General features: G+C 49.1%; 3 protein-coding genes across 5 annotated transcripts in view; 2 read left to right on the top strand and 1 right to left on the bottom strand.

The window, feature by feature from the left end:
• Positions 1–952: 952 nt before the first annotated feature.
• On the top strand, positions 953–3,817 carry LOC311613724 (synaptic plasticity regulator PANTS). The gene is made up of 3 exons (XM_084867963.1): positions 953–1,157; positions 1,291–1,458; positions 2,360–3,817. The coding sequence occupies exons 1-3, from the start codon at positions 1,134–1,136 to the stop codon at positions 2,480–2,482; spliced, it is 315 nt and encodes a 104-aa protein (XP_084724089.1). The 5' UTR covers positions 953–1,133; the 3' UTR covers positions 2,483–3,817.
• A 67-nt stretch (positions 3,818–3,884) lies between these two features.
• MRPL40 (mitochondrial ribosomal protein L40) lies at positions 3,885–7,654 on the bottom strand. Its single transcript, XM_084867961.1, has 4 exons — positions 6,969–7,654; positions 6,541–6,624; positions 5,155–5,313; positions 3,885–4,322 (listed from the first exon to the last, which is right to left on the bottom strand). Exons 1-4 carry the CDS (start codon positions 7,019–7,021, stop codon positions 3,998–4,000), a joined length of 621 nt encoding a protein of 206 aa, XP_084724087.1. The 5' UTR covers positions 7,022–7,654; the 3' UTR covers positions 3,885–3,997.
• Positions 7,655–7,693: 39 nt separating this feature from the next.
• HIRA (histone cell cycle regulator) overlaps positions 7,694–21,437 on the top strand; it is a 58,591-nt gene continuing 44,847 nt past the window's right edge. The window contains exon 1 of one of the 3 annotated variants that reach the window (XM_084867861.1): positions 7,694–8,198. In XM_084867861.1, coding sequence (XP_084723987.1) covers positions 8,162–8,198 — 37 coding nt within the window. In that variant the 5' untranslated portion in view covers positions 7,694–8,161. The remainder of the gene's footprint in view (positions 8,199–21,437) is intronic. The other 2 variants (XM_084867862.1, XM_084867864.1) reach the window with 2 other exon arrangements.

Here is a 21,437-nt window from a genome sequence, read left to right as displayed (position 1 = left end):
GGCCAGTTGTTCCCCACCCCTGACCTTAGGAGTCTCAGTTCCACCACAGAGGTAGAAGCCTTTGGTGGGTTGGCAGCTCCACTGGCAGGATCACATTGCCTGACATTGCCATTTTATGCATAATAAAGATGCTGGCCCTGGGTTTTCTCTTCCCAGGTATCACCTGTATATGTAATGAAACCGGTCCTGTTCTTGTGCTGGAGGCAGGATTGGACCCCAATGATGGGTCTCCTGGTGGCACAGTGGGATCACCTGGAGCAAAACTGGTTATTCCTGCTGTGCCCTGGCCTGGAACCTTATTGTCACACAGTGTCTTCTCCAAGCTTGGTCTGTGAGCCAGTCTGGCAGGGATCCTGATAAAATTCAACTTTCTGAACCAGCTGCAGGGCCTCTGATCTGTCCCAGTCTCAATCATAGAAGGGGCCCAGCAGCCGCCTTGTAAGGGGCTCCCTGCCCGTGATCCGGTCTGCACAGGCTGGGGAACCATTGCATTGCTCCTGCAGGGCCTTCTGTCTCAGTAAAGCTTTCACTCCTAATCAGATATGCTAGCGGCCCTGGACTTGTACCCAGTGCCGCTCGCAGCCTCCATGCCTTGGACCACCCCGCCCCTGTGGCTCAGAATGCCCTTCTCGCCTCCGCTTCCGGCCTGAGTTCCCTCGGGAGGTTACCCGGCACCTTAGATACCCTGCCCCTGCACACGTTATGCCCAGCCAACCCCCGTTGTTTTGTGAGTGGTCACTACAGCTTCGCGGAGGTTGCTGCACAGTGTGTGCTTACCGTAGTAAGCCCGATCTTTGAGATTTGTGAGAATAATAATCGCTGAAAAGAACTGGCCTGACCCGCGCGATTTCACAAACTGCCAACTTCGAGCTGTGCCTGCGCGGCTCCGCGCAGAGCGGTCTTTCCCTCCGGCACACCCCCAGCCTTCTGGGCTCCACCTCCCGCCTGCGCCGCCCCGGCTGCTACTGGCTGCCCCACCCGGACGGCCCTTGTATCGGGGTGTCTCCCGGAGGCGGCGAGGATTTAAATAGATCTCCGAGCTCCTTGGTGTCTCGCGCGGGGCCGGCCTATCAGTCTCCCTTGGCCATTGGCTGACGGGCTGGGGAGGGCGGGAGTTAGGTGCTCGCCTGAGCATGGCCGACGGCGGCGGCTGGCAGGTAGGTGTGCTGGGCGCCGGGGACCTGGGGGACCCGGGCGGGCCGTGGGACCGGCTTCAGCGAGGTCTCTCCCGGGAGCACTCGGGTTGGGGCGGCGCAGCGGCTCCCGGCTCAGGCGCCCCTCTCCCCGCAGCCGCCGCGCCCCTGCGAAGCCTACCGCGCCGAGTGGAAGCTGTGCCGCAGCGCCGGGCACTTCCTGCACCACTACTACGTCCACGGGGAGCGGCCGGCGTGCGAGCAATGGCGCCGCGACCTGGACAGCTGCCGCGAGTGGGAGGAGCGCCGGAGCGCCGAGGCCCAGGTGCGCCCGGGACGCGGGGGTGGGTGCGGTGGGGGGCGCCGAGCCGCCGGGGCGCGCTGCCAGGGCGTCTGAGTGCACCGGCCACCCTGGCTCCCGTCCCAGGTCCCGGGATTTTGGAGAGCACTGCCTTCCTCTTTTTGTGCTTTTTTGTTTTCGATAAATACCAAAAATTAGTCTTATCAACTGGGTTTTCCCCACTCTGAAAGACAAAGAGGGGAGTGGAGAGTGGTTTGGGAAGACCGTGTTAGGGTTGCCAGCTGATCTGCAAAGGAGGTGAAACTGCTGAGTCCCGAGAGACCAGGAACCAGTCTTAGCAGCCTTTACCCAGTCCCAGGGGGTTACTTCCATGAGGAACAAGGTTCAGGAGGAGGGTGAGCTGCAGAGATATAAGGGACCTTTTGGTCCCATCCAGGGCTCCCTGGACATGCATCTCTTTCCTTATCTTCTTCTGTCTGACCACTCTTCCCGACTCTTATATCTTCTTCTAGCTCAGCCCCTACCCCCACCCCCACCAGCCTTAGGAGGTAAATCTGATTAGGTCAACCAAGGGCATTAAGCCCTGAGGCCAGGGAAAAGATAATTTTTAAAATTTCCTCTAATTATGGTGATCTACACAGTTGACCCTTCAAGCAAAATAGATTTGAATTGTGTGCCTCTACTTACTGTCAAACCTGTGTCCTTCAAAGGTCAGCTGTATTTTCCACCCACAGTTGGGAATCCATGTGTGCAGAGGACAACTTAAGTTATACAGATTTTCAGTTGTGTGGATTAGATGGAAGTAGTTTCAGAGAAGTGTGTACCATGCGCTATTTGTCCATCTGTGTTTGGGAGCCTGCTGAGGAGGAGGGCGGTACCTGGGCTATGTGAGGTGTGTGAAGTGACCGGGGTCTCCCTTGCACAGCGATCCCTCTGTGAGAGCGAGCGTGGGAGAGTCCAGGCTGCAAGAAAGCACACCCTCGTGTGGACCCCGAGACAGAGCCCCCCTGCAGACTGGCATCTCCCTCTGGAGGAGAAAGACGAGTGACAAGCACCCCTGCACGGCTTCCTGCAGTCTTCAACGACTCTGATTGGCCCAAATATTCCAGGAGGTACTGGGAGCTCCTGCCTGGCTTGGAACACGGAGCTCGACCGTCTCCAGTGCTGCTTGCCCACCCTCACCTGCCTTCAGGGTGCCCCACCGCTGCCATGCTCCGGGGGACAGTTCTGTCTACTGCGCAGCTTCCGGGAAGCCAAGCACCACTGCCTACTGCTGTGAACAGCCACACTGGGCTGTCTCATGCTCCCCTACCAGGGACATTAGCACAGGAGATGGCCCTCCGAAGGTCTAGAATTCTCAGATAAACTTTTGAGTAGCAGCCCTGACCCGTGTGGACACGTAGAGGTAACTAAATGGCTGTGCAGTCATGAACACCTTGTGGGGTCATTTTGTGCCACCTGGTTTGGTGATGGCCGTGCATTGCCACCCTTTGCTCACCCTTGGCTGTGGCCCACGAGCTCAGTTCCTCTGCAGACACAGGTGGGGCATAACCTCTGGAGCAGCAAGCTGTACCTTCTAGGCCCAGGAGGTGAGATTTCAGCTTTTCAGAAATGCACACAGCTACAGAATGTTCCACCTTGCATAAAAAGCGTTCATGGACTCATGGCTGAAGAAACCCAAACCCAGGACGAATGGAATTTTGGTTTGCTTCCCTCAACATTTTTAGAAAATACCAAAAGCCATTTTACACATTAGATTCCAAAAAGAAGCTAAATATAAATTCAGTTTAGTTGTTGAGATTGTTAAATTTCACATCGGATGTTGTACTCCCGACTGCTGAAATAAGGTCATAATCCAACAGGACATTGTGAGGACATAGCCAATAGGTGGCCATCTACAGGCCAAGGAAAGAAAAAAACGACCCTGCTGGTAACTTCCAGAACTGTGAGAAATGTGTTTCAGCCATGCAGTCTAAATGGCATTTAGACTTCACTACCATTTAGTGGCATTTAGTTCTGGCAGCCCCAGCACACTAATGCAGTCACCACCCCGGCGTAAGAGTGCTCAGCCCCACTTGTCCCACCCGCCTGAGGGAGCACAGCAATTGTGTTAATTAGTGTGTCCCTGGCTTGCTCCACTCTCTTTAGCCACCCTCCCAGCTTAAAATGCTGATGACGTGAGGAAGTTCACGTGTCTGTCTGTCCCACCCGTGCAGACAACACGGAGCAGACAGCCTGAACACCCTTCACCTTTGTTTCCTGCCTCCTGCTGGGGGAAATGGTCTCCATCATCCTTTCCCCGTACCCGGCGTGGGAGGTGATGGGGACATTTGTAATCATGTAAACAATCAAAATAAAGTGACAATAAAATTTTTGTAAAGGAAGGGCAGCCTGTCTCGCCTCTGTCCATCCTCAGGTGAGTTAATTTTGACTCTTACATGAGACAAGGAGACACGTGATGACACTTACATTTATTCTCAGCATGCCTGACTCTGACAAGGAGGCTTGAGCTCTGGTCATCGTGGCTTCCAAGGGCAGCATGTTCAGACAGCGGCCCGCAGCTCTACCTCTTGAACTCCACCTGTGTGTACACCTTGGTGATGTCATGGTACCGGCCTTCAGGGGGCTGGTAGTTGGAGATGGGTGGTGTGTAATCTGGCCCTTCTCTCTCAAAGGGAAACAGACTGTAGTCCCGCTTGATGGCCTCCGCATAGAGTTCCTGGGATGTGAGCTGCAGCTCCTTCAGAGCTTCCTGCTGGGCCTGGAGCATGGACTTGATGGCTTCCCTCTCCATCTCATGCTCTCGCTGCTTGTGCAGGGACCACTTCTTCATGAGCAAAGCTCTCCGTTCTGCCTCCTCAAAGGAGAGCTCTACCTGAGGCCGCTGTCTGGGAACACACGAATCCCAAGGTGTGAGGCTGGGAAGCACTGACCCCACTGACCAAGGGGTCTGGGGGACTGCATACGGCCCACGCACCCTCCCTGCCAGACAGAGGGAACTCAGAAAAGAAAGGGACACATTAAGGAATGCAATGTTGAATGTGGTGGCAGCTGTGGTGACACTAGGAACCAGGCCCATTTGCTTTATGTGGAAATGGGAGACAGTGATCCCTGAGGAGATTACAGTAGCACTTCCTCTTTCCCAGGCAGAGACTACCTTTGGTGAGAGGTGGCTTTGGAGAAATTGTATAATGAAAACGAACACCAAAATCTCAGGGAATCAAGAGCCTCTTATCAGCCCTGGAGTACCAAAAGACACCTGCCAGTCCCACCTGTATGGCAAGGTGCAATTTTATAAATAGTACAGGCTTTTAGAAGACAGCAACCCTGCACATGACACATGGCAATCACAAGCATTTTGCATCACAAAGCAAGAGGCTAAGGGTTTTCTACCATCAAGATGGGCAAAGCCCAAGTTGTCACAACAACTTGCAAAAGAGCAACAACATGAACTCTTGAGCAGTGCTGATAGAACTAACTCTAGCATCTGGCCTGGCTTATCAAACAATTACTCTGAGTTTCTTTCCCGCATTCAGCCACTCAAGTGCACACCACCCAGAAATGTTTTTCAACTCCCAGGAGACATGATCAAGAAGAGGACTCTGCCCCGGGCCCCGTCAGCCCAAGCCTACTGACCCCCTTCCCATTACCTGCATGAACTGCAGGTAGAACTACCATTAGGTGATGGGACTCCTTTGCCCTCAACCCTAGGACTCTTACCTCTCTTTATCCATGAACTTCACGGGGATAATAAAATCCTCAATGGGAATTAGCTCCTGGCTAGCCTTCTCTAGTTTTCGGATCCTCTTTTTCAAACGGTCCTTTACAGCTTGGTCTTTTTTAGGATCGATCTTCTTCTTCTTTCTCAGAGGTTCTGCTCTAATGGATAAAGCAAACATGAAAGTGTTTCCTCTTCAGTTTCACAAACATCCTGAGAGGCATGGCACCAGGTAAATACCCCAAACTTGTACTGAACTCTCCACTGGGGAATGAACTGCACGGTCCTACCCTCCTGAGCTGAGAGTGTCAGGGAGATAGATGGGTGGCTTCCAGCCCAGGGTCCGTGTGAGAACTGCGTGGGCACTCTCAACCCAGGAAGGCGTGGGAAAGCCTCATGGGGCATCTGGGTATAAATTAAAGGGAAGGGCTCATCTTTAGTGCCAGGGTTCAGGTGTGCCTTGGGATTGCACTGGAAAGTGAAAATACCAAATGGATGAATTAGAAGTCAATTACAGCCGAAACCGGTTTGGTTCAGCGATGGAGCGTTGGTCTGCGGACTGAAAGGTCCCAGGTTCGATTCCGGTCAAGGGCATGTACATTGGTTGCGGGCACATCCCCAGTAGGGGGTGTGCAAGAGGCAGCTGGTTGATGTATCTCTCTCATCGACGTTTCTGGCGCTCTCTCTCTCTCTCCCTTCCACTAAGAAAAATCAATAAAATATATTTAAAAAAAAAAAAGTTAATTACATCGCAAATGGATTTGTGATTTATAAGAATTATTTCAAATGGGGAGGTATGGACACATGTAATACCTTAATCAATAAAAACAATGAAAAAAAAATTCAGTAAGACTAAGAGAAAGCATAATAAAAGTGACTGGCCTGTCCCTACTTTTGGGGGGTTTCTTAACAAATTCCCATCCTAGAGCATTAACAAAAGTCTTATTTACTCTCAGGAACACATCTTCTACGGTGATAATTTAGTATTAAGAATAATCAAATCCCCTAGCATCAAAACCAAATTTTGTGAATCAAGTCCCTAGAAAGCATCCAGAGTTCCAGGTGTAAAAACTAGTCCTCACACCTCCCCACCCCCCCCACCCCCACACTTCTCCAGGGAGTCAGAAATGGAAGGCCCATGAAGAACAGACGTTTATGCATTGCCCTGTAAAAAACACGAACCCATTCAAAGTAAACTACTTTTACATTTAATTTTTGTTTTCTGATTACAGACACACCAGTGTTCCATACAGACAGAAAAACATCTAGCCAAATTTAACAGAATTTGTGTAAGCTGTTCATTTTGCATACCAGAGAGTAGTCGTGATTTGTGCACATCTATCTCCCGCTGACACCCCCAAAGAGGTCAGGCCCACATCTCAGCTTACCTCATGGGAATGAGTTCCCAGAAAGACAACAATGAAGCTCGCTGGTGTGTGTCTCTAACCTGTGTCTGCCAAACTCCCAGACGCCTGGAAGAGATCAGTGTGTATAAATACCTGATTCTCCCCACTAAACAGGAAAAAAAAATTATAATGCCCTCGAAATCTAAGGCACTTGCAACTACTAGATGTGACAGCAAGGTCAACGTGCGAGATTTTTTTCAAAATCCCCAGTTCACAACAGAGAGCAGTTGGGCAGGGTCCCCGCTCGCTAGGGTCTTCGCATGTTCACCCACAGGGAGAGGCGGGTCAGCCCGTTTATAACTGAGATGGCCGTGGACAAGGGCGGTAAGGGAGGAAGCCCAGGCGAGGCCCTGGCCAGCCCCCGTGCACGCCCCGGACACCCCGCGAACGGTCTGACCGTCCTCACTCACCAGTACGGCGGCCGCAGAGCACGCGCGGCAGCTCCCAAAACCACGGTGGCCATGGCTCCCAAGTCAAGCCACCGGCTGCTTCCGGGCGCGCACGGCGGCGGTCCGGCCCACGGTGCCTCGCGCTACGGTCCGGCAGTCCCGTCGGTTCACGCGATCGCGTTCCGACCTGCGGTGCGAGCCGTGGAGGAAGGCCGGAACACGCCTTGCCCCGCCCCGACGTAGCGACGTCGCGCGGGCACGCCCCCAACTGGCCTGGCCCCGCCCCAGGTGCCGGTGTGGTCCTTTTTTCCGCCTCCGCCGGACGCCGCTATCACACACGTCATTCTTCCCCCTTCCCGCCCCCCCTTAGTTGGCCTGCACCCTTAGCGCCAAGACTCCGCAGTGCAGCCGGAATGGCCAAGAGAATGTCCCTTTACTCCACGTCTTAAGTGTCTACATCAGTGAAAACGGTCCCCGATCTTCCAGTAAACGCGCCGCCTCCGCTTCCCCCGTGGCCCTCCTTGAGGCTGGCTCATCCCCCTGCATTCGTTCCAACTCCGCGCCGCGGCCGCCCGCCTGCTGGTGGACGCACCTGGGCGCCGGCACGTGGCCTGGCGCTCCCGAGATGCCCAATAAGCGCGTGTTGATGAATGACGGAAGCTAGCTAATTAGTCGGACCGGTAACCAGCGATGTAGAGCTGGGGAGGCGGTCCACGCTCCTCCGACCCGGTGTGTGGCACCACCGGCCTGGGTTGCCACTCGGGGCCCCGCTTGCCCGCCGCGGTCCCAGCAGACTCTCCCCTTCACCCAACGCTGCGAGCAGGGCTGGACCCAAAGCGGAGCCTCCCTAACGCTGCCCCTAGCCGCAGAGGTGGCAGCCAGGGCGGGCCCCGTCCGCGCAGGGAGCGGTTTCCCGCCGGGGCGATTTGGCAGGTGCGCGCCGTGACTTCCGGCGTTGCCCGGGAGCTGCCGGAGGAGGAGCGGCGCAGGGGATGCGGCTGTGGCGGCAGCGGTGGCGGCCGAGCGCGGGGGGCGGCTGTGGCGGCGGCCTGGGGCGCGAGCCGGCGATGGCGTGGCGGCACTGAGGGCGCGGGGCGGGCGGCGGCTGGAGGGCGGGCGGCGCGGGAGAAAGCGGCGGCGGCGGCGGCGGCCCCATGGCCCGCGCGCGCTGAAGGACGCGGCTCTCGCCTCAGCCCGGCGGCGGCGGCCGAACAATGAAGCTCCTGAAGCCGACCTGGGTCAACCACAATGGTGAGTGAACACAGAGGTCGCCCGAGGCCACACCTGGCGTCCGATCGGGGTTCCTGAGCCGGGTCGGCGCGGCGCGCGGGGCCGTGCCCGCCTCGCTCCCGTCGCCCGGGTGCCCGGTGCCAGAGCCGCGGAGCGGGAGGTAACGGACTTTGTCCTCGGAGCGGGAGACCGGCGAGCCCCGGCACGTGCTCCCGCCCGCCCGGCTGCGGCCAAGTCCGCCTCCGCCCCCAGCGCTTGCGCCGAGCCCTCGGCCACCCACCCTCGGTCCGTGGAGGCGCCGCGGCCTGGCTTTGGGGAGCGGCCCTTGGGCGCCAGCCAGTTCTGCACCAGCCAGGATGTGCTCAGACGGTTCGATGTGTGGGGAAACCTGGGCGCAGCCCCTCTTGTAGCTTTTGATTGGCGGGGCGAAGACCTGAAACCTGCACGCCTCTGCCCTGCTGGAGGAGCTGTTCCTGCTCCGGCGGAGGCCTGGGTCTGGCCACTGTGCCCTCAGTTGGGGGGAGTGGGGCTATGGCTGAGCGCTGAGGTCCCCCAGCAGAAGGAACCCCGTTTTATTCTGAGCTGGGGCATCATGGTGACTTGGGTTGGGCAGCCCATCCGACACAGGTGTATTCTAGGAGCGGGGAAACTGACTCTTCCAGGCCTCTAGCTGAGAGCAGGCGGTGTATAACCAGCAGCTTTGTCATAGTTCTACCCTGTGGGCACAGCTGCAGGAGTTGGTCCTCCTCGCCACCCCTGTCTCCAGGAAGCCCAGGGAGCACTCCTCCAGCAATAAGGCCTGTAGCCCGGATCCCAGCCTGCCTCTGACTACTGCTAGGCAAAGGGTCACCCCCTGGTTCCTCATTTCTGTTTGCATGCAGCTAGAATGAGTTATCAGTTTTCTTTTAGAGCAAGTAGAGGAGATGCTTCTGCCTTTTTGCACATGTAGCTTTTCCGTTTTGTACCTGATCTGCGGGTTGCTCTCTGCTCCTGCAACTGAACTGAACATGTATGTTCTTTCAGGCAGAAGTACTCTGCCTTTCTCTCCTTGTGTGATATCTTTGTCATTTTCCAGGGCCCGGGTTGGTCACCTTTTCCTTCTACCGTTCCTCCTGAGTCCGTCCACTAGATGTGCTCTGTCCCTGTGTCCTTTTTTCTTTTTTTCTTTTTTTTTAAAATATATTTTATTGATTTTGTACAGAGAGGAAGGAAGAGAGATAGAGAGTTAGAAATATCAATGAGAGAGAGTCATCGATCAGCTGCCTCTTGCACACCCCCCACTGGGGATATGCCTGCAACCAAGGTACATGCCCCTGACCAGAATCGAACCCGGGACCTTTCAGTCCCCAAGCCGACGCTCTATCCATTGAGCCAAACTGGTCTCAGCCCTGTGTCCTTTTTTCATATGCCCCCAGGGCAGAGACTGCCTCATTCCCCTCCTTATCCCTGCCCCACTCGGCAGTATCTCCCACATAAAGGATGCATGATAAATATTGGCTGGAACAGGTAAGAAAGATGAGGTTTCTGTAATTTATGAAGACACACTAGGTTTATGTGCATGAAACCAAAAGCTGTGAACTAGAGTTCCATTTCTCCTAAGTTGATTTCCAAGTTGATGTTCTGATGTGTAGTGTGCAGATCTTTCCCCGGAGACCTGGGGAAATGTCCAGTAATTATAAATTATGGGGCTTGTGAATTAGAAAATGAAATATTTCATTATGAACTAGTTTGTGGTGTAAGTGAAGATCTGAAGGAATTTTTTATTTTAAAATAAAAATTTTGCCTAGATCAGTTTGTGTGTATAGTCAGCCTACCCTTCTCCAGTCTCTCTGACTTTCTGCCATATAATTTCTAACTTTCTGATAAGCTCCTTTGCAGGACACAAGTTCTGTGCTGGGTAAAAGAATAAGTCAAGGTGCTTAAGTGATTATCTAGGTACAAACAAGTGAGAGTCTACAATCAGGCCAACAGCCAAGCATCCCACCCTGGCAAAGTGGGCGTGGCCTCTCCATAGTCTTAGGATGGAACATTGTGATATTGCTCTGCCTTATTCACAGTACAATTATGATGTTTGGTTGGGAAGGAAGACACAAAAGTGCACCCCAGATTATAAAATACTTTAGAAACCTAAAACATAATAAAAATTTGGCACTCTGGAGAGATGGAATTGAACTTATTTTAAACGTGTTCTTTGCTAAATTTCCTTGCTTTTAAAATCTCCTGAAATCAGCCTTTGTCTTATCAAGTGTCCAGAAGAACTGTCATGGTAAATTACCGCTGTCCTGCAGGAAATAATCGTTGTCTGGATCGCTGACCAGTCTTACTGATCAGTCCTTTAAAAACTGGTGACTGGGAGAGCTGGTGGGGGTGGGAGCTGCTTGGCCAGAAGCCAGAGTGGTGGTGGGTGGTGCTTCCTTTGGATGAACAAACAAAAAAGCCCGTGGTGCTTTGGAGAGGGCATCATTTCACTTTCTGGCTTCCTTTCTCTGCATTTATGTCTCCTGACTTGTTACGTGGTTTGAACATACTTTTTCTGATGTCTGAGAGTCCAAAGAGGGATGGAGCAAGAGAGCGCAGCAATTCCTCTGAGGTGGTAGGATCCATTCAGACAAGTGGAAAAGGCAGCTAGAACAGGGCCGTTTAAGGCAAAATGAGAAGCATATGTTGGGGTATAGGCCTTCGTTTTCCTGGCTGATAATGATAATAGTGGTAAGACCTTTCTTCTAGGATAAGGTTCCTCAGCCTCAGCACAGTTGACATTTCGGGCCATAGGGTTGTTCTGTTGTAGGATTTTAGCATCCATGGCCTCTACCACATGTCAGTGGCACACATCTCCCCTACACTCCCAGTTGTGACAATCAAAAATGTCTCCAGACATTGCCATTGTCCCCTGGTGGCCAGGAGAGAATCTCTACTCTGTGTTAAGTTAATAAATTTTGAAGATGTCATATCCCAGTGAAATGAGCCTTGAAAATGGAGTCAGACTGGGTTCAAGATGCCATATTTATTGGCTGTAAATTCTTGGTATTGTGATTTCACTCCTGGACCTTGGTAAAATTGAGTAAATATAAAAACTCACCCCTATCATTTCATCCTGTACCCAAAGAGTGCCTTAAGATATAGAATAGCCAATAATATTTATAACTTACATAGAAGTTAGGAGCCAGGCATTGTTCATGCTCACATGTTTTACTCCCTGTTTTTAGATATAGTATTCTTTATATTTTATTTTATTTTAGGCTTGACCAAAGGTTCATTTCTTAGTTAGGTTATAACCATATATTGGTCAGAAAGTGAAAGCGATTGGGATTTTGGTTGTAGGAAAATGTAGTCTGTATTTGTGTGTTTAGGAAGTTTCATTGAGATGGGTTCTTCCCATCCCTCGGCCTTTGTTCCTAAGAGTTTTTCTGGAACTCTCACTCCTGGGCAGTGTTCATGCTCAGCTCTTCAGAAGGACCAGGACTGGAAGAACTCTCATCCTCCTTTGGCCTCTGGCTCACACTTTGATGGCAGTGTTGTAAAAGGTGTTTGGCAAATTTTCAGTAATGGGATAATTTGTCGGTTAATCACATTGCTTTGTGGTATGTTTTCTCTCCTGTCCTGTAATTGCATTATTTCCCCCCTGCCCTGTCTCATCCCAGAAAGGATTTTGAGACATCCTATTGAGACATCTTCTGCATCTGGGTGAAAATAAATAAGTCAGCTTGAAGGGGAAATGCGGGGAGAATGGTGCAGAAATGAAGTCAGGACTGGGTGTGGAGGGGCCCTGCAGACCTGTCCCTCAGAACAGGCTGAGAGGGGTTCTAATAGAGATACTTTATCATTGCAGTAATTGTTAAGGTACACTTTAGAGTTGCTCTAGATTGGAGGTTCTCAAACAGGCTGATATCTGGAGACATTTTTTCTCACAACTAAGGGGGGTGGAGAGCTACTGGTATCTAGTGGGTAAGCAGAGGACTGCTGCTGAATACCCTCCAGCGTATATAGGACATGCATCCACAGCAAAGAATCCTCTGGCCCAAATGTCAGTAGCGCCGAGGTTGAGAAACCCTCTAGATAAGAATATCTTTTTTTTTTTTTTTTTTTTGCCTTTTCTTGTATTTGTCTCATCATTCCAATTAAATTGATTCTTGAGGACAAGAGTTTTGCCTTTTATTTTGAAGTCGGTCTTGTTCTTGAGTCTCTGTGCTCTACTGCTCACCAAATGTGTCAGGGAAAGTGCTTTTGATCTGTTAAATGAAGCCAGTAACACCTGCCTCCCCTCTCCCTGTGAAGGCTCAGGAAATGTGAGCTCTCTTTACATTGTCTCTCACTGACTTATACCTGGTGACAATAGGTCGATTTAAGAAAACAACCAGAAAACATTGCAAAGAGGGTTCAGAAGAAAACTAGGTGGGATTTTGCCTTGGATAATACACATGTGGATTTTTGACTGATTTATACACCAAACTGAACCCTTCTGGAGCGAAGTTCATGGTACATAATGTTACTCCTATGTATGGAAAGCTGTGCAGTAAGTGGGAGAGGGACTTATACCACATTCTAGAATGCAGGGCAGAGGGAAACCAGCGCTAAATGAGTGAGCTGCCATGGCCCCAGGTTAGGGGGCCTGGCTTATGGTGTGCCCTTGGGCTGAACCTTGACCCCAGGAGGACTGTGATGGTGGAAAAGGCCCCCCTGCTGTGAGAGCATCAGGAGGAATGGCTCGGGGAGGGCTGAGAGCACTTAAGAGGAGACAGCATGTTAGGGCATGACTGAGCAGGTGAAAGGGAGAATGGGGCTGGTAGGCGGAGCCTTAAGCACCTTGATGGAGGCTTAGACTTCCTTCCAGGGACAGGGGGAGGGGCACATTGAGGTTTCTGAAGAGACTCTCTCCAGAAGGCCCCAGAGGAGTTCAGAGGCTGTTCCCTGGGTCTTGGTGAGAGATGATGAGGGAGGTCAGGAGTGGTGGAGGTAAGGAATGGATAGGCACTGAAACAGGGCAAAGGCAGGTGACTGTAGATTTGGGTCACTCTGAGTTTATTCTTTTATTCTAGAGAAAGCAAGAATGAGGACTAAAAAATGGGGTTTTCTTAAATATTTGTTTTTATCTAAGAAGTTGTTGAAAAGATGTTTTCACTTCATGAACAGAATTGTAATTTACAGCTTGGAGGGACCTCTGGGAAGCACCTGGCTTTGGCCACTGAGGGGACCTGCTGCCATTGCACTGATCACGGGTCCTGTCTGACCATGGAGAGAAGCTGTCTCCTTTGCCCCAGAGGTTACTAGGTTCTCCCGTTTATCAGGGTGTTTGCCTAGAGGCTGCAGAGGTGTCTAGCACATGAAACAGGTCTGGAATGAGCCCTGGGACCAAAAATCGATGCAAGCACATTGTATTATCTTACCAAGATGAGCAGCAACTCCTAGAGTGGTGAGTGGGTCCATCTGTAGTGTCCACATTATTAAATAGCAAAAGGGAGTGATGCACATACTGTGGGTTGTCTGCCCCTATTTCTGTCCAGCAGAATCCCAGCGTTTTTCAGGCGTTTGCCCTTTTCTGCAGGCCAAGCTGCAGGGGCAAGTTTTGATAGCCCTAAGCTGGAGATGTTTTGAGGATTTGATGCCATTCTAGCCAGTAAGACTGGGCAAGGACGTGTGCTGGGGGCTCCTCTGGAATCAGGTAAGAAGACTGTGCGAGGCCTTTCTTCTGCTGGATTTCACTAGGTTTGCACGTGGCTGTCAGCCTGTAACCATGAGGATGACAGGACAGGTAGATGGAAGGCCGTGGCTTCTTAAGATGCTAAATTAACACACCCAAAGCTGACCCATTTCAGGATTTGTTATATCAATTCCCCTTGAAATTCTCTTTGACTTGCAGCAGAATTTGCAGGTGGAAACAGGCTGCATAAAATGAGGTGACCTACTAAATGTAAAGGGGAAGAGTTAGGGGTCACACCCAGATTCCAGCCAGAGCCCAGGCTTACCCTTTCTAATTACCAAGTGCTGGTCTCTGTGCGGCACTTCGGTCCCAGGGAGATAAGAGCACCCATTTCCTCCTCGCAAAGAGCTTCCAGAAACCGTGCGGTTCAGTGTGGTACCAGGAGTCCCCTTGTGCTTGGATAGTTTTCTGTGGCTGCTTCTGTAGCCACTCACAGGGCCTTGAGGTGTGCGTGGGACTCTTCTGGCATCTGGTTTTTGAGAGCTCTTTGGTCATGGAGTATCAACAGAATGCTTTCAGGGAGAGGCCTGAGTTCCTCTTGCCTTTTCTTTCTTTTTCTTTCTTTAAATATATATATTTCAGAAAGGAAGGGAGAGAAAGAAACATCAATGATGAGAATCATTGATCAGCTGCCTCCTGCATGCCCCCTACTGGGGATTGAGCTTGCAACCAGGGCATGTGCCCTTGACTAGAATCGAATCTGAGACTCTATCCACTGAACCGAACTAGCTAGGGCTCTCTTGCCTTTTCTTACACTAGTCACTATTGCCTGCTGGCTTACATGGGGGTGGGGGGAGTGATACTTGACTAAAGTTGGGGTTAGAGACCTTCCCACCAAAAGTGAGCTCTTGAAGGGTAGAGGCTTTGTGTTTGCTAACGCTCTGTTCCCAGGGCCTCGGACTGTGTGAGGCACACACCAGGGTAGGCACTCAGTCAGTGTCCGGTGAGTGTTGAATACTGGAGAAAGGTTGATGGACAGACAGCCCCCAGAGTCTGTTACCCTTGGCTGGTAGAGTTGATTTGCTTCAACAAACTCCTTGCTCATTCTGGTTGGCTTTTCTAAAGATCACACTTTGGAGTAGAATTTGCTGGGGATTCCAACAATGAGAGGGAAGCTTTTTTTTTTTTTTTTTTTTTTTTTATAATCCTCACCTACTTGGGGTTTTTTTGTTTGTTTGTTTTTTTTAGAGAGAGAGAAAGTGGAAGGGAAAGAGAGAGACAGAAACACCAATGTGAGAGAGACATCGGTTGGTTGCCTTCTGAGGCTGGGAGCCTGCAGTCAAGGTACATGCCTTTTATCAGAATCAAACCCAGGACCCTTCAGTCCACTGAACCAAACCAGCTAGGGTAAGGGGGCAGCATTCTGCCCAAGTCCTTATCCAAGGAGCCTATTTATATAATTGTGTCTTAGGAAGGGGAGTAGATGGAACACAATATATAACATTTTAGGAAGGGGAGTAGATGGAACAGAATAGATAACAAGTGGTGTAGGGGTGGGGTGAGGGAAATGAGCTTTGCAGCTGTGGCAATGTGCTTCATTCCTGGAGGGAGGGACCTGGACAGGGGACCATGGCACCCACTCACAAGAGACCTCATGGAGGTGAGGAAGGCAGCCATCTGAGGGAGGAGCATCCCAGGCAGGGAGAACAGCCCGGTGGGTTTGAGAACTTATGATTTGAGTGAGACTAGAGCAACACAAGGACAAGTACACAGACCTAAGGTGTACAATTTTATGAATTTTTTGACAAATACACTTTGTAATCTATTCCCCACTCAAAATATGGAACCTTTACACCTCCCCAGGGAGTTTGAGTTACAGATGTATCGCTGAGGTAGAGCTGCCAGGGTAGAATATGGGGTATGAGATAAGGGAGGGCTGAAGGGTGGGTGACTCCCGTGGTGTCCACTGAGATCAGTAAGATTGTGAAAGCAGTTGGAGAGCGAGCCCAGACTCAATTAGACAGGGGGGCCAGGTGAGGCCACTGCACAGGGCCTTCCCCAAGCATCTGTGTGATGAGTGGCCTCTCTGCCTTCTCTCTCTCGAAAAACCCTGGAGCTCCATTCTAGAGGGTTTTTTATTCCATTCTAGAGTTTTTAAGGAACAGGACAAATACCTTTATTTTGGGTGTGACAATTGCCATATGGATAACGAAGCATATTGTGATTTGATATTTTTAATTTGTAAAATGTAGAATTATTTTTCTTATTATAAAAGTAATACCTGTTTAATTTAGAAAAAATTTGAAAATGTAAAAAATAAAATACATTTTTAAAATTGTCTTTCGGACCACTTAGAAAAAAATAACTGGTGGCTTGGTGCTTAAAAAACAAAAAAACAAAAAAAAAACATTTGGTTTACACACCACATTATGAGTCTCTATTTTTTGTTTGTTTAAAAAGTATCTAAATTTTTAAGAACTTAGCCAAATTCCTGATACCATAGCAAATCCAGTTTTTCAATTGTGTAGCCTCCCTTCAGACCTTGGATTGCACATATAACTGAATAGCTAACATGTTGCTGTGTAGTTTCCATTTAATATGGTAGGCTTGTTATTTTCTTTTTCTTTTTAATTGAAGTATAATTGAAATACATTATATCAGTGTCAGGTGTACAACATAATGATTCAATATATCTATATATTGCAAAATGATCATCAAATATCTAGTTAACATTCCTCACCAAACATAGTTACAGAATTTTTTTTTCACTGATGAAAATGTTTGAGATTTACTCTCTAAGCTTCTTTCAAATATGCAACACAGTATTATACAATAAATTAGTGTTATTTTCTTGACTATGGTTGTCAAGCTAACATATATCTCTGCCCTCCAGTGGGAATGTGGTCCTCTTGCTCTTAATTTTCTGATAGAACTGGAAGTGATTATTATATTTATAGAAATCCATGTTGCAGATAACTTTTAAGGAATATCTATGTTCTGCAAAACTAGAGGAGAAAAGAGTATGAAGAAACAAGTGGTGAATGTTACCAAAACTGGATTATATGTTGGCAAATGCTGCAGGAGAAGTGATTAAGGTCTATAAATGATATACCTGTCACTTTCTCCTACCTTAGTGAGGGGAGGGGGAGGGGTAACGGTTGCATGGTTGCTTCAGCTTCCTTCCTATGCTGTGTTTTGAGTCTCTCGGCCACCTGACACCTATGGATGTCATTGTGGTACTGCTCACTTAAGGCTGGAGGAGTGTTTGTGGTTGAAAGCAGTAGAGATAATAGCAGCAGGTGGCTCTGTGAAGTGGTTGGTGATATCTGTGTCCCCTCTTCAGATGAGAAGCCTACCTTCCAAAGACTGGGATGCTAGTGACACTCTGAAGATGTGTTTGAATTTTGGGCCTTTTCTCCAGCAATTAACAGCAAATATTTATTGAGTGCTTGCTAAGGACCACGCCATAGCTGGGAATGGCTCCGTGACTGAAACAGACAAAAATGGCTGAGCTCTTGGAGTTTACATCCTGGTGGGCAGGGTGAGCAGATACAATAAAGGGAATTATATACTATGTAATAAATTAGTTAAGAAAAAAACAGATCAGTATTAGCAGGATGGGTTGTGCCTGGTTGAGGAAGTAACACTTTCAAATAGGGCAGCTCTGGTAGGCCTCAGTGAGAAGGCAACATTGAGTAAATGCTAGGAGGAGGCAAGGAAGGAGCCGCGGTCTGGACTGTTTGGGAGAAGAGCTTCCAGCTCAGGAAAGCCAGGGCAGGGCGCTGGGTGGGAGGGCGCCTGGTGCAGTCTAGGAACAGAGAGGAGGCCAGGACACTGGACCGGTGATTAGAGGGAAGGGGGCCAGGAGATGAGGCCAGAAAAGTCATAGGCAGTATGGCTGTTGTGCCCAGCCTGTTGGCTTCTTCTGTCTAAGGCATGGCCTTAACCGTGATGGGCAGACAGCCAGCAGAGCAGGTATGGGTGTGAAGATCAGGAGTTCTGTCTTGGAGCAGTTAAGGATGAGATGTCGGGTAGGCAGCTGGATAGAGGTGTTAACTGCATATTAAGAGTGCTTAGGTGCAAGAGTTTCTCCAGAGAGACTGCTGGTTGTCCAGTATGTACATTATCACCTGCGCAAGAAGATAATTTGTTTTGTTATGACAGTCACAAGTGGTTTGCTGTTTACCTTGATTACCTTCATGTTATTACACACAAGAAAATATATATATATTTGGTTTTTTAAAAACAGACCATGTGCGTATCTCATTGAGATAATTGCAGAATTACGTGCAATTGAATGAAATAATGAGAAATAGATAGATCTTGTGTACACTTTGCCCATTTTCTCCCAGTGGTAACATTTTGCAAAACTATAGTATAATACCACATTGACATTGACACAATCTTATTCAGATTTCCCCACTTTTATTTTACTAATTTGTGTGTAGATGGGTATTTAGTTCTATACAATATATTCCCTGTCAAGGTTCGTGTATTCACCACGACAGTCAAGACACTGAGCAGTTCCAACAGCTTCTATAACCACACCTATCACCTTTCCATACCCCTCTACCTTAAAGATATATGTTTGGTTTGTTTTTGATTCGCATTTTTTGTTGTAGTAAAATACATATAACATTTATCATCTTAATCTTTTGAGTGTAAAATTCAGTAATGTTATGTATAGTCACTTTGTTGTGTAAAATATCTACAGAACTTTCTCATCTTCCACAACGAAAGTATATGCCTGGTAAGCGACAACTCTCCATATTCCCTTTCCCCAGCTCCTAGCAACCACTATTCTTCTTCTTTTTTTTAACTTTTTTTTACCCCCTTCTTCTGCTCCCCTCCCCTCTCCACTATTCTTTCTGTCTCTATGAATTTAACTACTCTATATAAGTGAATTTATACAGTATTTGTGCTTTTGTGGCTGGCTTATGTCAATTTGCATAATGTCTTTAAGGTTTATCTAGTTGTAGCATATCTGAATTTCCCTTTTTAAGACTGATAATATTACATTTTATGGATATTCTACAACTTGCTTATCCATTTATCCATCAAAGGACACTGATTGCTTTCCCTCTTGATTATTGTGAATAATGTTGCTGTGGCCCTAACCGGTTTGTCTCAGTGAATAAAGCATTGGCCTGCGGACTGAAAGGTCCCAGGTTCGATTCCCGTCAAGGACATGTACCTTGGTTGCAGGCACATTCCCAGCAGGAGGTGTGCAGGAGGCAGTTGGTGGATGTTTCTCTCTTATCAATGTTTATAACTCTCTATCCCTTTCCCTTCCTCTCTGTAAAAAGTCAACAAAATATATATTTTTAAAATATGTTAAAAATAATAATAATAATAATAATAATAATAATAATAATAATGCTGTTATGAACATGGGTGTACAAATATGTCTTCAAGGCTCTTCTTTTAATTCTTTTGAATATATACCCAGAAGTGGAATTGCTGAATTCTAGGTAATTCTATTTCTAATTTTTTGAGGAACCACCACACTGTTTTCCATAGTGGCTGTACCATTTTACATTTCTACTAGCAATGGATAAGTGTTCGGGTTTCTCTATATCCCACCAGTACTGTTCTTTTCCTTTTTCTTCTTTTGATAGTATCCATCCTCATAAATGTGAAATGATATCTCATTCTGGTTTTCCTTGCATTTCCTTGATAGTTTAATGATATTGAGATTTTTTTCATATGCTTGTTGACCATTTTGTATGTCTTCTTTGGAGAAATGTCTGTTGAAGTACTTTGCTCATTTTTTAATGAAGTTTTTTCCTATTTTTGCCATTGAATTTTAGGAGTTCTCTCCATGTTTTGGACATTAGTCCCCTATAGAGGCAGCAAACCGCAGTATTTAATGCCTTGGGCTTTGGAGCCAGATACCTAGACTCTTCCAGGCAGCTGTATGGTTTTGGGGCAGTGGTCGGCAAACTCATTAGTCAACAGCGGCAAACTGTGCCTCGCGAGGGACAGTTTGCTGACCACTAGTTTGGGACAACTTTTTTTAACCTCTCTGTATGCCTCAGTTTCCCTCTCATGGTAAAATGAGGGTGTCAGAAGTATTTACCTAAGAGGGCCAGGTGAGGTTTATAGAATGGCCTGGCCTGCCTGCAGGTTTTGAGGTACTCAGAGCATGTCATGAGCAGGAGAGGTGAGGGGCTGGCCTTGGAAAGGCAGAGCTCCATAGAACACCCCCCAGCATGGCTCTGGCTCTCCTAGAAGGAGTGGCTGGCTGGCACCTCAGATGCCCCAGGAGGCTCCAAGAGGAGATGGCAGCACTGATGAGGTCTAGGCTCCCGCTGCTGTTCTCATTATACTTAGAGATATCTGCTCTTTTGAAGTTCCCAAGGCTCCTACGGTGCTAATTGGTCACTGTCTCTGGTGTCTGGCCGCACTCCAAGCCTCAGTCTGAGCACCAGCCATGGTCTCAGCATTTCTTACAGCCTTTGGAGCAGTGGCATCTGCACCACTCAAGGCTGGGCCCACAGCCCCAGTTGCCCTGTCTTGTTTCTTGAGGCTCGCCTGTGAGGCATATCTCACAGCCAGATAGGCAAGAGACCCACCTCTTCGCAACTGCTTCCCTCCCAGGCCCTCAGCCTATGGGAAAAGCTGGCACATTCTCAGCAGCAGCGTGTGGGACTCTGGCTTATCCCACATGGCAGCCACCAAGCCCAGAAGGGTGTGGGTGTGCCAGCATGGGCCTGAGTGCACCTGCATGGAAGGACCAGTTGGAGCACTTTCAGTCCTTACCTGTGTTCTCACACCTGCCCTTTTAGCCCACCCTGTATGATAGTTTCTGGAGTCCTTTCTTGAAGATGAAGGTGAAGGTGGGAGTGATCAGGTCTGCCCTGTCCGGGCTATTGGAGAATAATAACTTGCAGGCTTCCTCTTCAGGTCTGAGTGCACTCCACTGCTGGGGCTGGCTCCTTCAGAGATTATGCAGTACCAAGCTGTGTCAGGGCTTGTCTTGTGAACTCTTGGAATGAAAGCTCAGAGCAGACCAGGGCTGGAATGTCATGTGTGTGGGACTGCTTTGAGCACCTGCAGTGCTCCCAGAGTGCAGTCCCCAGCTCCTTGGCTGTCACTGTAGAACCCTGGCTCTTGGGTGTGGGCCTGGAAGTGACTAAGGGGCTCAGAGACCAGGCCAGAGCTGCTGACATGGCCTGTTGTGGTAGCCTTCGTTGTTCGGGAATTCAGTAAATACTAGAGATGAACTAGCATGTGGTGTGATTTTCAAATTTTCCTACGTTTCTACTTGCTCCCTGAGAGCTTGTACCTGCTTGCTGGTGGCCTTGCACAGCTGTGTCTCCCACTGCCACGTAATGGCCAGAGAGAAGGGAGCGCATTTCCCCCGGCCTGGACAGCTCCTGCATGAGACTCTGAGACCTCAGAAGTGAGGGAAGGGGTGCCACTGGGGCCATTGCTGGCATTGCCTTTTGATTTCCACACATGGATGTGAGCCCTGGCAAGACTTGCAGCTCCTAAGCAGCCACTGCCCACACTTGCTACCTTGTAATTCTAGAGCCGGTAACTCTTGTCCTAGTGCCCACACCACCTTTCCGTGGGTGACAGCAATAGCGCATGCTTGACTAAGAGACTCTTTGGCAACA

This window comes from Pipistrellus hanaki (genome assembly GCF_964339955.1).
Source record: "Pipistrellus hanaki genome assembly, chromosome: 19".
NCBI lineage: Eukaryota > Metazoa > Chordata > Mammalia > Chiroptera > Vespertilionidae > Pipistrellus > Pipistrellus hanaki.
The sequence above is the reverse complement of the archived record's forward strand: the minus strand, read 5'-3'. Positions and strand labels throughout refer to the sequence as shown.

Bases quoted from the DNA above. Each gene is read 5' to 3' on its own strand.
- LOC311613724 (XM_084867963.1), top strand. From the start codon at position 1,134: ATGGCCGACGGCGGCGGCTGGCAG. The intron at 1,158-1,290 runs GTAGGTGTGCTG...CTCTCCCCGCAG, and splicing joins CCGACGGCGGCGGCTGGCAG to CCGCCGCGCCCCTGCGAAGC. The intron at 1,459-2,359 runs GTGCGCCCGGGA...TCCCTTGCACAG, and splicing joins GCCGGAGCGCCGAGGCCCAG to CGATCCCTCTGTGAGAGCGA.
- MRPL40 (XM_084867961.1), bottom strand. From the start codon at position 7,021: ATGGCCACCGTGGTTTTGGGAGCTGCCGCGCGTGCTCTGCGGCCGCCG. The intron at 6,625-6,968 runs GTGAGTGAGGAC...GATCTCTTCCAG, and splicing joins GCTCTGCGGCCGCCGTACTG to GCGTCTGGGAGTTTGGCAGA. The intron at 5,314-6,540 runs GTAAGCTGAGAT...TTTATCCATTAG, and splicing joins TGGGAACTCATTCCCATGAG to AGCAGAACCTCTGAGAAAGA.